Source organism: Drosophila santomea, chromosome X (assembly GCF_016746245.2).
Source record: "Drosophila santomea strain STO CAGO 1482 chromosome X, Prin_Dsan_1.1, whole genome shotgun sequence".
NCBI classification, from domain to species: domain Eukaryota; kingdom Metazoa; phylum Arthropoda; class Insecta; order Diptera; family Drosophilidae; genus Drosophila; species Drosophila santomea.
In genome coordinates this window covers 13,571,474-13,587,088 of record NC_053021.2, presented here as the reverse complement: position 1 = coordinate 13,587,088, position 15,615 = coordinate 13,571,474, and the positions used below count along the sequence as shown (strand labels likewise).

Genomic DNA, 15,615 nt, shown 5'->3' with positions numbered 1-15,615 from the left:
GGAAGTAATGGAGAAAAGAAGGTTTTTTAGCTGGACACAAAAAAAAAGTTCGAATTCCTACAAAACTAGAGCTTAGTTCAACTAAGATGTGTGTAATGTAATGTAAGGACGCACTTACGCATCGGTATAAATATAGCAATATGGTTTCCTTATGGTTAATCCAATTGTTACACATATGGTATATATTATGTATATGGTTTAGTTCAATATTTTGCCATTGGCCCATGCAAATGTTTTACTTTCTTTCACTTTCTTTTTATGTTTCTGATGTCTACGTATAAGCGGCGTTAGTCTATCCGTTTGATCCGTAAAAGTTCGTCCTTCATCTGTACTATTTTTGCAATTTTCTAGCCGCTCCCCTGGCAAAAAATCACTGGACTAATTAGGATAACTTGTGTGTGTATGTTTGTGTGAATATTGCATATTGCATTCGTTAGGAACAATTCGGTTATTATGAATTATTATTATTATTATTATTATGCCAACCTCGGACGGGGGAGTTTGGTTGTTATGTTTAGTGATTTTGTTAGACGGGGAGGCAATTGGGTATCTGGGTATCTGGGCCCTCCTATTTTGACACATTAGCTATTGCTAATCCTCAGAGGAAGTCCTTCTGTCGTCTGGTGTTTCATCTCTCTTTTCATCGTTTGCGTCTGACTTAGTCTACAGTTTTAATATAAAACAATGAGCTAATTAGGCGGTTCTCCTCTGGCGGCCAACTCCAACTCCAACAGCAGCACAGCTCCCCAACTTCTGCTTTAGTGGCACTTTAGCATCGCTCCAGTTGCTCGCAGGATTGCGTTTGCGGCTTCTTGCCCTTGCGCTTCAGGGAGCGACTGCTGCCGCCGATGGCCAAATCGGTTTGATAGGGATCAATGGCACAGAACTCGGAGCCACCGACCATGTTGTGCTCCGCCAGCTTGCTGTACTGCTTACGCGATCGCGTGAACAGATTGAAAAAGGCGCGAATTTTGCTCGATCCAGCCGAGTGATGCTGGTGCTGTTGATCAATATGGTGGTCATCATGATGGTGCTGCTGTCCCTCGACAGGCGCCTCAACACTCTTGGATTTGGTAATGTGCTTCGGCCGCTGCTTCTTTAGGTTCTTGCTCTGCTGGCGCTGTTCCTGTGCGCGCAAGTGTTCCTTCAGCTTGATGACATCGGGATGCGGCTGAACGTCTTGCATGCGACGTGTGTTCAGTATCGAGTTCTCCTGCATGTGATAGCCGTTCACGGCTTCGGTAGAAGCAATGGAGGCGGAGGCGGATGCAGTGGTGGAGGACGAGGACAGCGATGGCGAGGCAGAGCGATAGGTGGCAAAGCTAATGGAGGCATTAGATGTGTATACATCCGATCTGGCAGTCGTTCGTGGCGTGGTGGTCACGAAATCTGGCTCTTCGAAACTGACGCTCTGGAACGTCACTGAGCTCTTGCGCGAGGTGGTGGAGTTTTGGCGCATCTGACTGACGGGCACTTGACTGTCGTCTTCGGCTTCCGCTTCTGCTGTGTCCACCTCCGCCTCATCCGCTTCCCCTTCCCCCTCTTCCTCCTGCCTGGTGAAGAAGCAGTGGCGTGGAAACTGCGAGCCGGAGAAGTTACGCTGAAAGCGTCCGCCCTCGAAGGCCTCTTCCGCATCATCGCAATCCCTGGCAGTGAGCGGTGTGCTGGAGTTGTACATGGTCAGGTCGCCACTGGACTTGGAGTTCACCCGTTCGCTGCTGGCCATGGACATCTTCTTGAACACATCCCGATAGAAGGCATGATCATACGTATTGTTGTCCTCTGATGGCATAGTTAATTGGTTGTGCAGTGCGAAGCTATTGCTACTATTTGGTGGCGGATGATGACTGCTGCTGTCCAGCGAATGCTTCTTTCTGCCCACAGCTGGACTGTTGCCCAGACTGCCGCCAAAGCGCTGCAGATGCACTGCACCACTGGCCGCGGACGAGTGGCCGGGCCGCAGGAAGTGAAAGCAACCGGTCGGACTGGCCACAGTGTCCGTTTCCGAGCTGTCATCCGTTACCAAATAGAGTGGTGGTGGCTGATAGCCATGCGGATGATCCAGTCCGTACTCCTGACTCCTGGCGCGATGGTAGATCTTGGCTGGGGATCGGCTGGTGCTGCTGTTGTTGGTGTTGCTCCGCCCGTTCTGGAGGATGATTATCGTGTTCGGTTGGTTGGTTAGGTTAGTTTGACTGTTATTGTTATTGCTATTAATAGTACTATTATTATTTAGCTGATTGTTGTTGTTGTTGGCGGAGATGCTGTTGTTGTTGTTGTTGTTGGTGGTGGTGGTGGTGGTGGCGGTCGTGGTTGTGATGGTGGTGGTGATGGCTTTACAATTGCCAATGTTGTTGTTGTTGGGGCGCGTTAGTATAAAGGGTATACCTGGGTACAACAAGGATGTGGCCGGCGTCCCACCAGCGCCTCCACTTCCACCTCCACCCAAAGTTCCCAAGCCCGGCGGCGGTGTCAGCGAGGCCACCTGTTGCTGGTTCTGCTGCTGCTGCTGTTGCTGTTGCTTCTTGTCCAGATTCGGAGCACTCTTGCTGAATGAGGAGTGGGTTGAGGTTTGGGCGGGCCATTCCGGCTGACCGCCGCCCAGTTGCGATGGCAGTAGGGATCGCTCCCGCTGGTGCATCGTTGATGGGCCCCACGTCTTGCCCTTGTGCCCATCGGTCACTGATTCACCCCACAGTCATCAAATCATCAAAATAATACGGAACATAAGAGGAAAATATAACGAAAAATAAAAAAATAATGTACAAAAATTAATTGAAAAACAATGGTACCAAAAATATGCAAAGAATCTAATTAATTTCGCTAACTGATACGAGCCACGACGACTCGTCTCCTGTCTAATCTTGCGCCTGCCAGATGCCTAATCTTATCACTAAGACCTGCATGATGCACTGCATACTCACTAGAGGCATATGCGGTGCTAAGTCCAGCGAATATATCATTATGAGTAATACAATTTTTGATTGAAATTAAGCATCATGGGAAAAACAACCCTAATCTTGTAAGCTTAATCATGTGTTGCAATAACCCCATCCATGTTAATCAGATCTCTGGGATGGATGCAGGGAAATCCCCACTACTCACGTGCCACAATGCGCAATCCGGAGAAGGAAGGTGATCCCGGCTGCTCCGCCTTGTCGCGTACGGCCGTAATCGTGTGCCGGAAGCCCGTGGGCAGCGATATCTGCAGCGGTTTGTTCTGCATGATAGATAGAAGACATGTTATGTAAGAATCTTCGTTATGAGCATATTCACATACCTTCTTGCCCTTTTTGTGTTTGCGTTTCGATGGCACCGGCTGCATCATGACAAGCTCCCGTTCGATCAGCACCATTTCACGCTCGCGCAGTTTCTGCTCGCGAATTTTCAGGAGATTCGCCTTCTCGCGCTGCTCGTTCTGCACCCTGAGCAGCTGCTCCTCCTTGTTGCGCAGTTCCTGTCGGGATGAAAGGGGATAACATGGCGGAACGTGGCGGGTTAGTGTTGGGGTTAGGCTTTGGTCACTGTACAGGGGACTTGTGCTAGAAAATAGCATTAACTTGGAACTAGAAACCATGCAGCTGTTGGCTTGTGAGGGGCTCTATCGTGGGTGTAATCCAGCCAATCAAAAAAAAAAAAAAACAGTATAACTTAGGGTGAAATGGAGTAAAGTAATGTAACGAAACAATAGAAAGTAACGCAATGCAACGCAACGCAACTGAAATGCAAACGGCGGGCAAGAGAAACCTGTTGGACGCGCTTACCTCTTCGATGGTTTGGAAACGCTTAACGTCGTTGGATGTTTTATTGGTTAACAGGGGAATTTTGTATTGTTTTGTTTTGTTTTTGGAGAGAAAGTATATACCAAATTATTAGAATTTTATCAACGACCAAGTGGGAGAAAAGGGGGTGGGGGCGACTATGAAAGAACTCAAGAGCGCGGCGTAAGGCCAACAAGAAACGGTCTAGAAACGATCTAGAGCAACTCTAATAGGTATAGGATATAGGTTTGTAAATTGCCGGTTTGCCTGGCGTTCTCCAGTGTCAGATGGTACCTTTTCTTTTTCGCGCAAATCGTGCAGCACGCCCGCGATCTCCTTTCGCCAGCACTCCTGCATGTAGTGAAAAGACTCCTGAGGCGTCAGGGTGAACTTGGAGCAGGCGATGCTCTCCAGCTGTTTGAGAATCTCCTTGAAGCCAGGTCGCTTGTGCGGATCCGTTTGCCAGCAGCCTGCGGGAAATCATATAATAAAATTTTAATATTTCATGTTCATCGCATTGCATCACTTACTTTTCATTAGGGCTCCCCAAGTCTCTGGGCAGGTTTTTGGTATGGGCAAGGTCAGCGTATTGACAGCCACGCCGTAGGCCACGGACAACGGATCGAAGCCCTTGTACGGCGTCTCGCCCGTTATCAGTTCCCACAGCAATACACCGTAGCTCCAAACATCGGAGAATCTGGCGGATAAGGAGTGTTGTTATGTAGGTAGAGAGTTAAGAGTTAAGAGCAATTTAAAATGTATCTTACTTGGAATAGGTGCTAACGCTGATGACCTCCGGTGGCATCCAAGCGTACGTGCCCGCCGCACTCATCCTTTGCGTGTTGTACATCTCCCTGGCCAAGCCGAAATCGGTGATCTTGAGCGTCTTCTGCTGCAGATGATTGCCCTCGATGGCCTCGTAGATTAACACATTGGAGGACTTGAGGTCGCGATGTATAATCGACATGGGCGCCTCATTGTGCAGATAGTTCATGCCCCTGGCTATTTGTATGGCCCAGTTGACTAGGACATCGGGTGGTATCTTGCCAGCTAGTATGCGATTAAGACTGCCTCCCCTGGCGTACTCCATCACCAGACAGAGTTTGGTATTCAGACATACTCCTCGCAAGGCTGCTATGTTTTCGTGCTTGAGGGCCCAAAATAGTTTGGCCTCCTGCAGTACGTTATCCCGCATATTATCCTCGCCCGTTTGATGGGCAATCTTGATGGCCACCTCTTCGCCATCGTAGTAGCCACGATGGACTTTACAGAAGCCACCGGAACCGATGACTTCCTTGATGTCCAGCTCACTGTACTCGATCTCATGCGGCTGGATGTCGCCAATGGCGGACGAGACATTCAGTTGCAGTGGATCCTCATCGGTGACAAAGTCCTTGGGGAAGACACCAACCTGAAATGGAATCGAGTTTAATTCGTACGTTCTTTGAGGGAACATTGTATAATTAATTACCTTATCTCCAATTTTGCCGGTCCACCAGCCCACATCGCCAGATACTTCGCTGTCCGTGGACAGGACCACGACGATTTCGCCGCGCCGCAGGGTCAGCTCATCCTCGCCCTGGGCATCGTAGTCGTACAGAGCGGTCCATAGGCTGCCATCGCCCACCTGGGTCTCGACTTGATCTAGATCTGGTATTGGAATCTCTGGTATCTGCTGATGATGCAGTTGCTCCAACTGCTGCTGCTGCTGCTGTTGCAGCTGCTGCTCCTCGCTGATCGGCAGCATGTTGGTGGTGTCCACTCCTCGGTAGACCTGCGAGGGCATCAAAGACCCGCAGTTGGCGACATGGAAACCCCGAACCTCTTCTTTGTTTTTGTTTTCTGTTTCTCCTCTTTTTTTTTTTTTTCTTTTTTGTTGTTTTCTCTTGCTTTCCTGCGTTTCAGCTTGCTATTGTTTCGCTGTGTGTGTGAAAGAGAGATAAAAACGCAAAGGGGCGAAGACGGAGAAGAAGAAGAAGCAGCAGCAGCTTAGTAATATTTGTTGCCAAAGGGGGTGGGGTGGGGTCAGCTTACGACGAGTAAGGATGTTGCGGCTAATCCTGCCCTCCTGCCCACCGGACTGCTCCGCCACCGGATTGTCCACTGTCGTTGTGTCCCACTGTCCGTCCGTCGACCACACGCACAACAGCAACAGCAAGAACAACAACAAAAACAACAACGGCACACAATCAGACAACACGGTACAAAACACACACACACGCACACGCGCTGCACACCATGGTCGCTCTCTCGCAGTCGCAGTCGCCCTCAACGTTGTGGGTTAATTTGCTCTATTTTTGATCCTGTCCAATCGGTTATATCCGTTTTATTTGCCCGATTCTGCATATGTTTTTAAAACACATATGTATTAAAAAAAAAAAAACTAGAGTTGCACTGTTCAAATGTGAACTAGTTTAATTGAACTGGTCTTTGGACCCAGCCAAGTGAACTGGTTACATTTGCGGTTCATCTGGGATTTTGGTTCCAGTTCGGCGACATAATAATAATTAAAATGCTCTTTAAAGTAATTATATGTATACATTAATATTGTTAAATCATATTTTTTGTATAATCACATGGTTTTGTAAATCATTTTGTTACGGGTCACAAAAACCAGTTGCTGGATTTTAAACTAGTTCCATTTCAAATCATACTAAAAAATAACATAAAACCGGTGTTGGTCAACGGAAACTTTTTGGCATTTAAAAATATACTTTTCACATTTTTAACAGTGGTATTTATCATATCGATAATTTAATTGGCGGGTGATGTTAAAATTTTAAAAGTGCAGCAAAGTAGCACTAAAATTTTTAAAACAAACGTGCATAAATCAGAAACACTGCTAATGGTTAAATTTAAATAAAGTGAATTTACAGTTTCGTAAGCAACCACAACTGCATTAATTAAACTTAAATTATAGTTTCTTGTCTCTTAACCATTTCTGATTTTATTAAATGAATTTCAAAATTAACTTAGTTTTAATCAATAAAAAGAAGCTTTCCTTCATTTAATTACTAATAAATGTTAAAGTTTTGATAGAAAAAATATCGACTGACTTGTCCATCGATTAAATCACATTATGTGGATTAATTATTTGAAATCACGTTTCAAATCGAATGTCACTGTCATATGTTTTCCGTTTGGATATTCGGCAATTTCGTGATGCGCATGATTTTTGCAGAGAAGTCGGGGAAATCCATGAAAAGGGGGGGAGGGTGGCTTACAGCTGCTGCTTTGGCCGCTTTCGCTGTTTTGCCTGTTTTCCCGATGCGGATTTGGCCTGATGATGTTGCTGTTGCATCGCGGAACGGAACGCTGTGTATACTCTGTGTATCCGTCACCCTTCGCCTCCGCCTGTCCCCTTCCCCCTCACGCAGCATGCCCCCTCCCCTCTTCGACCCCCTGCGCCACTGGCTCTCTTCGTTTCGCAGGCGAATCTCGTCGTGCGGCCAACACGCGCCCTTGTTTTTCTGGAGTGTAGTGGGTGGTGGGTGGCGGCTGCTGGGTGGCCTAGTCCTTGCCATGTGTTTTGTAAGCCCCCCCCTCCATCCGCCGCTGGCACGACCCTTGAACAGCTCGGCTGCGCTCGTGTCCTTTCGGCTGCGGCTCTGCGCCGCTGTGCCGTTCATCCTTTTGGTCCAGCGTCGGCATCGCACAGTGGAACGGATGGCCAGTTGAGCGCTTAAAAACTTTTTTTCTTTTACGAGCATTTTTGAACGAATTTATGGAACTTATGGGAATACAAAATATTTTATTTTAATGCATCCAGCTTACTAATGCAAAATAAATAATTGGTATTTCTATTTTATCTCACAATTATTTTCAAACATGGAAAAGTCATCTGTATGTATGATATTAAAACTTTTTGTTAACAGACATCTTTGGTAAAGCAAGTAAAAGAAAGAGCTGAAATATATGTTTACATTGTTGTTTTTTTAAATATTGTTAATTAATAAACTCCAAAATTAAGCAACAACAATGGTGCATTTGGGCCCACTGTCCTTCGGCAGCAGAGCATCTCGTGCCTTCGGTGAGCAGAGCCGAGCAGAAGCAAGCCAAACCAAACCGGGCTGCTGGCTGCTGGCCGATGTGGCGCTACATCTGCAACTCCGTAGTCGTAGTGGCAGCCTTTGCCGGATCCGGAGCCAGCAGCCAGGAGCAGAGCGGCGCAGGACACTACGGCCCAGGACCTGTACCGCTGGGCATCGCCACTCGCTTCGCCCGGAGAGGAGAGCAGCCTCGGCAGTGGTCGGCGCGGCTGTGTGGCAGCAGCAGCAGCAGCAGCATTTAGCATCAGCAGCAGCAGCAGAAGTGGCAGCAGCAGCAGCAGCGGCGGCGGCACAAGCAGCACAGGCTGTGCCACTCAGTTACGCGCAACATTTCAACGCAACGTCGTGGCAATTCCAAATCGGCGGCAGACGCGGGCGTGCGCAGCGCACGGGCGGATTGCACGTAATAAATCCTCCGGAACGGGCTAAAAATACGGCAAACGCAACTAATCACACACAATAGAAACCGAAAAGAGTGCTCTCGCCTAGAAAATCGTACATTTCCATCTTGCTCGAAATCCCTGGAATAATGTAGCTAAAACCGGAAACCGCACTGCAAATATAAATAATAACTTTACGCACAAAGTAATTTGAACGCTCTTCTACAAAATATACAAAAAAAAAAAAATATTGCTCATATTTTTTTCCGCCGCGTGCGCGTTTTTCAGTGTGTGTGTGTGTGTGTGTGCGTGTGCGTGTGTGCGCGCGTGTGTGGGTGTGATTTCGCGCGCGTGTGTGTTGCTATTTTCTTGTTGTTTTTTTGGTAACATTTTTTTTTTGCCGTTCTTTAATCCCTGGCTGAAATACAACAAAATAATGATCAAAATGCAAAAAGCCAAGGCGAATATGTAAAACAGGCAATGATGCTGCAAAAAGCATGCCAAACGCACAAAAGTAAAGGGTCGAGAATATAAATACAAATATATATATATTTATAGAAATTATCAAGTTAAATTTAAGGAAAACGAAACGCACAACAAGCAAGCCAAAATAGATTCAGTAATACAATTAATTTAAAGTAATTAATTTAAAGCCAATCAAGCGCAGAGAAATCAACAAACTGCACTTTCAGCAGCGGAAAACTGAGGTAACTTATGGTTTTTTAAAATGATTAAACATATTTTATTCGCTTTTTTGCCAAAACAGCCATTGTTTAGCAATAGAGAATCATAAACTGATAGATCTGGTAGAAGTTAGGCGCAAACCAAATTGAGATATCAGCGAAAATCGTTCCATTACTGCTGTTTATCACCATGAAAATGAAAAACGGTTAGCCTGAAATTAGATTTGGCTCTAAACTCGCTGACTGACAGCTTACTTAATCTATTATTTAATTTCTTTGCCGTCTCTCAATAGTTTCCTTGACACTATTTTTGCTCTTGCCAAAAGAAAAATCGGGGGAAAATCACACAAACACACACACAAACACACATACATTTTTATACAAAAGGAAAGCACATACATACATACATACACTCACACACGTACATATATAGACATAAATCCATGTAAAGCTGTTGCCTGGCCTCTAACTCTAAAATGGCTGCCACTGCCTCTGCCGCTGGTAGCTGCGACGCTGACTGCGACGCCGGCAGCGTGGTAAGCAGCGCGCAAGAAGTTGAGGTTATGTCTGCGCCGCAAAATGTGCTTGTGCTTGGGATCCAAAAAACGCTGCGAAAGTGGCGAAAAACCGGGTGATGCCTGCTGCTGGGTGGTGCTGAATGGAGGTGGGTGGTGCGGGGTGGTGCGGGGTGGCGTGGGCTTGGCAATGGGGTGCTACAAGCCATGCCCTTGGCATGGAAATGCTGTCGCCCCTTTTTCGATGGGCGTGACTGCAGCATCCTTTTTTTTATTTTTTGGCCATCCAAAGGATATTCAGCTTGGGCTTCGTCTTTGTCCTTGTCCATGCAAAGCATTCATTGTACTTGCCACACTCGAAACTGCGAATGCTTTACATATTTACCATTTTTGGCCACTATTTTGGAGGCTTAAGCCACGCAATTCACTGCAAATTAGATTGTTGGACTTTGAAACTTGACATAGAGGTGTTCATAAGTATGCTATGATATTTTGTGCACTGAAAGTCTTCAGAGCAAACACTTCATTTTCATTAGATTCAAGACAATGCTGTACTTTTGAAAGCATATTAATATTATTTAACAAGCCTCAACTTTTTGGCATTTAATGCCATTTCTCTCTGTGTATTTATTATTATTCTTTTCCTTTTTTTTTTTGTGGTGTACAAGTGGTAACACGATGTGGATGACCTAGCCCTATTTTTGGCCATTTCAGAGTCAACTGCCAGCGCTGCTGCTGCGCGGCGACTGCGCTGCTGGCAGAGCTCCTTTTTTCTGTTGATTTTTCCTCACTCGGCGGTGGAAGACTGAACTTTGTGGCAGACAAAGTCGAGAGAGAAAATGAACAATCGAGCAAACAAAAGAGCAGCCAAATGGAGTATAGAAAACGTTTCAAATTTAAGCTGAAATTATTAACTAGCTTCGACTTCCAGTGCAGCACTTTACAGCAGCGAATGTCAATAGAAATCTAAACGTAATATTTGCATTTCCATTCCTTGCAGAACACCAAGTCTTACTTAAGCAACTATTCGACTAAGAGCGTGAACCAAATCAAAGCTGTTCTATTTAGCTGCAATCCAAAGACGCAATGCTTTCGATCTGAGACCATTCGACTGCGAAGAGAGAGACCATGAGCATCAGTGCCACCTGGTTTTGGGTGCCGTCTTCGTCTCCACTTCCATCCAATCCACATCAGAATCAGACTCCTTCGCCGCCTCCCGTTGCCAGGAGTAGCCAACAGGTGGAACTTTGATGCCAGCTGGAGTTGGTTCTGGAGCTTTGCAGCAGTGGAGCATTGGAGCAGTGGAACTCGTGGAGCATTGGAGCAGTGGAACTCGTGGAGCAACAGGAACAGCATACGGATAAGGGGGCACAGGAACCCCCGCTGAAGTGGCGCCCCTGCCTTGCGCGATGCAAGCGAACAGCAGCCGCTCCAACTTAAGCGCACAATCCTCGGGCACGCCGTCGGCCTCAACGATCTCCTCGTCCCAGGGCAAGGTGGGTTCCATCGAAATGGCAATCAAAATATATATTTAATTTTAATATAATAATATTAGGTATATATCTATATCTTAAATTTAAATGTGGCACACCCACAGAAGTTCATTTTTTAATTTAAAAAACAACTGCATTGAAAATAAGTAATTTTATGTTTGGTCCCTGTAGAAATTACAAAAAAAATAGGTTACCAAAAATGTCACAAGTTTGCAGTTCTAAATTCCACAACTCAACTTATCCACCTGTAAATATTTATGCAATGCTTTTAAATCTCCATTCAAACTTATAGTTACAAATACATCTCTAATTTTCCTGTAACCTGAAAATGAACTTTTACAATCCATTACTCAACCAATTGAAATACGACATACATTCAAATAGTTTTAGTTCAGTCCACAATAATTCATATTCGTTAAGACAACGTGTCGTATGTTTAATGGCCTTCTTGTATGTACATACATATGTGAGATTCATGGTATTGACACGATAAAATACTTAAAATGTTACTGCTACGAAACTGGTTTCATTGGCAATTGACAATGCGAGTAAATGGTGTTGCACAACAATTTTGAAACGTATATTATTCAGGCAGAAATGTTGCACATACGAGTATTAGTAGGCTGTGCCCAACAATTTGAGTGCCTTGCTCTTTGAATCCTTTTATTTGTGCCAGAATCAGAATCAAATTGAATTGGTTTTCAACCTCACGCCAAATTGATGGCCATCACAATTATGCAATGTTTATTGACTGCAATTATAAATATTGGCAACGTTCGCCTGTCATCATAACCCTCAAACGCTACAGATTCCCCAGTTCGATTTGAGCCAAGATTCGTACATTTCGCATTTCGAATTCCCAGTGGGTGAAATGGCTTTCACTCTGAGTGAAATTTTATTTGTCAGTTCGCTTTCTCATGCTGGCCACATGGGGGGCAGGGCGGCAGAGGGGCAGAAAGGGGGGTGGTGCACATTTCCGCTTTCAATTTGTTTGGCGTGTGCGTGGGTGGTTGAAGGGCGAGGGGGTGGTGTTGATGGTGGGGGAGCATAAATGTAACTGGGGTACACTGCTGCATCCGTTGCTTGTCAATCGAGCGACGTCTGATGAATGCAGCCCCCTTGTAGGCAATCCTCCCCTCCCCCCCCGCACCCCTCCGCGTCCTGCAAAGGATACGACCCCTGTTGCGCCCTTTGCATTCACTCTCTTATTTGCATTGCCCATTGCCGGCGTTGTGTCCTTTATCGTTTTTAATTAAACATTGCCGTTTTGGGCTATTACACACACACACATACACAGACACTTACTCGCAAACGCACAGATGCAAACACTCACACAGGTGCAGTTCGCAAATACAGAACGAAAAAACTTAAATACCACTATTTAAATGCATTTATTGATCCTTTAAACTCAGGCAGATGCCACAAATCGCTCATAAAGGAGCTTTCATATGTTTTTTTTACTGCACACTAAGTGAAATACTTGTACAATATGAACTTACTAGTTTAAAATCCCTGTGAAATACTTGTGCAATATGAACTTACTAGTTTAAAATCCCTGTGAAATACTTGTACAATATGAACTTACTAGTTTAAAATCCCTGTGAAATACTTGTGCCATATGAACTTACTAGTTTTAAATCCCTGTGTAGCTGCTAATGTGAGTAGTGCTTCGATTTGAATCCATGCTGCAGAGCCTGACACATTTTGTAGTTACTATTCGGTCCTCCAAAGGGGCTCCTTTGCCTTCTTTTTGTGCGTGATATGAGTTGTTGGAAATCATTACCATTACCATCATCGGCCATCATCATCAGACATCAGTGTAGTGTTCACCTCCCCTCTTTGAGCACTGCAGCTCAGTTGGCATTTTTGAGAGGCCCAAAAAAGTAGGCAACGATTTTTTCACTGCTGGCCGTTTCCTAAGTGCAAGGATAATGCTGTGTGAATGGAGAAAAGTGGTCGATACTTCTGTGTGTGGATTTTGTGTCCTGCGCCATGTGAGCCAAGCCATTTGAGTTGCATTTCATATTCACGTCGAACTCTTTGTCTACTTCTTTGGTTTTTCATTTTTTTTTGTTCATCGAATTTCAGCTCTTTCCTTGTGCTGATTGCTATATGTATGCGTGTGCTGTTTTTCCATGCTGTCTATTTTCGGTTAATGGAATTCCGATTAAGCCGAGCGCCTAAAAATAACACTTCCTAGAAATACATGTTTTTTAAAGCTGGTTATTCGTAGAAACATAGAAAGCAAATTAATGCTCGCTTCTATTTGCTTAAGGGTATTTATTTTGAAAGGATTTTCATGTCTTTTTCTAGTGCATGCAGTTGTTGGCTCTGCTATTTGATTTAGCTGGCATTCTATTTACTATTTTCAGTTCACACTTCCTTTGAATCGTTCTTATCCGATAAATCGCACTTTCCTTTTTAATTAAACGTACTTCAGCTTAACTTTGCTAAATTTCTATTTCCTTATTTAATTTGGATTTTACTTGCCGCCTGGAGTGGCAACTTATGTTTATATCAGTGTCGTCCAAAGGGGGAAACACATTAATATGACATTGGTGTCGATCACACTCGCCACTCATAACGAAGAACAGAGAAGAAACAGGCAGAAAGAGGCAAGTGCCCAAAAAGTGATGAGTGGCAAAAACACTCATTTATGTATATCTCTTAAACACTCGGGTGTCTTGTAGACACCAGGTACTCACCCCTTTCCTCAAGCTCTGGCCACGTCAGAGCTGACAGCTGATTGTAGCTCCTGGGAAATAGCTAGCTCAGGCACTTCCTCCAGTAGGTCGAAATCACATTATTGGTATCCTCTGCTGCCACTTAAAATCACTGCACTTCTCACTCACATTTAGTATTTTTTTTTTGAAATTATCGAAAAAGTGGTTTGCTTACGTAGAACTTTTGAGAAGCGCAGAGGAGAGCACTTATATTTTGGTATTATTTAGTATTATTTGGTATTAAGTATTTAGTATTATTTAGTATTTAAAATTATTTGGTATTTAATACTTAGTATGATTTAGTATTTTTAGTATTTAGTATTATTTCGTATTTAGTATTATTTCGTATTTAATATTATTTATTATTTCCTTTTAATGTAACCTAATAATTTCAGCTATCTTACTTATAATTTTATAATTCCACTTTAAATGCCAGCTAGAACAATAGAAATAGTATAGTGTTAATTAAGTATACATATTATTTAATAATATATAACAGTGTTTTTTGTTAAGACATTAGAAACATCAAAAAGCAACAAAACACCCGGCTGTTTGTTATTGCTGCACATAGAATGTCAACAAACACCCGGGTGCTGAGACACCCGCTGTTTAGAGGGTGCACTTAGAGAGCCGGTGGCTTGCTGCAGTTCTCTGGCGTGGTCCATCAGTCAGTGCGGTCGTGAAATGTGTGCTTTCTGGCCATATTCTTGCCATATTCAGTCAGCTACTTTCTGCGGCTGTCAGGGAAAGTTCTTTACATGAATTGCCTTGAAATTTTCGAATAACTTTTATATATGATGGCGATGGCCATTGGCAATGGCATTCTTCTATTAGCGGGGGGTGTGGTTGTGAAATGATGCAGAAGAATGAAAAGTATGAAACATTTTGCTTCATTAAGTGGCGTGTGTGTGTCCCTTTCCCTTCCCCCTCACCCACGTTACTGTTGTTGTTTTTCATCTTCTTCTTCTTGGTCTGCGTATTGTTTTTGTTGTATTGCCTTTAATTCAGAGCCGCAAAAAAAGGACTAAAAAAGCGTGGGTGGGTGGCATGGGTGGCATGGGAATAAAGAAACGCACATGCGTGTGTGTGTGTGTGTGTGCTGGTGAGTGTCTGATTGCGGTGCCTGCAATTGCGCATGTGCTGGACCACTCTATACCCTGCAAATATCCCCCACCAACACCCTCATCTGCCCAACAAACACAAACAACAACAAAATATATATAAAATCCCCAAAAGGACCTCTCCATCATAAGACATATGCTCGCATATATACAGCTTTAACAAGGCGAAAAGCAACAGCAACAACAACAGCAACGAGACAACAACAACAACAATAATAATAACATTAACAATAGCCACAATTGTGCGTATCATTTGTGTTACTTTGTTGCATAACCATAACCCCATTGGGAGAAATTCCACGGAATACCGAATATCCATTCACATCCTTCACATCCTTTTTCATCCTTCACAAAAATAACCGCCCCCCCTTTTTCGCCACTTATTAGCTGCCTCTGTCTATGTCTCTGTGTGTGTGTTTCAGTGTGTATGTGTGTGTGTGTAGGTATGTGTGCATCATTTAAAACAATATCCAAAGATTTGTTTCGCCATTTATATGTCAAAAATGACAAGTCAAGTGCTTTGTTCTTGTTCTCGCCTTTCTGCCTTCGCCTCCCCCCGCCGCTCTCTTTTTCCCCCCTTTCCCTTTTGTGCCGCATCCTTCTCTCTTGTCCCTGTTTTCTTTCCACTTTTTCCAGCGATTTTTTGTCGTTTTCGTTTTCGTTTCTGGTTTTTGTTCTTGGCTTTGTCATTAGCAGTCAAGCGCAAAGAAGCGGAGCGATGGAGAATTAAGCGAGATCACAGGGAATTTGTGATGCTCTTTTTTTTTTTTTGGGGGGATAAGTGTTGGTAAGCGACCCAATTTGGATAGTTAATTTCTTTGTTTTGACACATCATGCAGCTAGCTTCTTATTACAAGAAGATAAGATAGAATATTCTTACTGTTTACCTT

The 15,615-nt window shown here is 44.2% G+C and overlaps 2 protein-coding genes across 7 annotated transcripts in view; one reads left to right on the top strand and one right to left on the bottom strand.

The window, feature by feature from the left end:
- Window positions 1-261: 261 nt before the first annotated feature.
- Window positions 262-6,183, bottom strand: LOC120456174 (mitogen-activated protein kinase kinase kinase). 2 transcript variants are annotated; one of them, XM_039642840.2, is made up of 9 exons: window positions 5,796-6,183; window positions 5,233-5,681; window positions 4,529-5,172; window positions 4,292-4,458; window positions 4,056-4,231; window positions 3,765-3,785; window positions 3,281-3,457; window positions 3,106-3,220; window positions 262-2,682 (listed from the first exon to the last, which is right to left on the bottom strand). In XM_039642840.2, the coding sequence occupies exons 2-9, from the start codon at window positions 5,545-5,547 to the stop codon at window positions 770-772; spliced, it is 3,528 nt and encodes a 1,175-aa protein (XP_039498774.1). In that variant the 5' UTR covers window positions 5,548-5,681; window positions 5,796-6,183; the 3' UTR covers window positions 262-769. The 2 variants fall into 2 exon arrangements, with proteins under 2 accessions (XP_039498774.1, XP_039498775.1); XM_039642841.2 differs by lacking the exon at window positions 3,765-3,785.
- A 2,620-nt stretch (window positions 6,184-8,803) lies between these two features.
- Window positions 8,804-15,615, top strand: part of LOC120456168 (disks large homolog 1) — a 59,303-nt gene continuing 52,491 nt past the window's right edge. The window contains exons 1-2 of one of the 5 annotated variants that reach the window (XM_039642824.1): window positions 8,804-8,897; window positions 10,389-10,884. In XM_039642824.1, the coding sequence (XP_039498758.1) occupies window positions 10,798-10,884 (87 nt within the window). In that variant the 5' untranslated portion in view covers window positions 8,804-8,897; window positions 10,389-10,797. Of the gene's footprint in view, window positions 8,898-10,388; window positions 10,885-15,615 lie in introns of those variants that run through there. The other 4 variants (XM_039642825.2, XM_039642827.2, XM_039642826.2 and 1 more) reach the window with 4 other exon arrangements.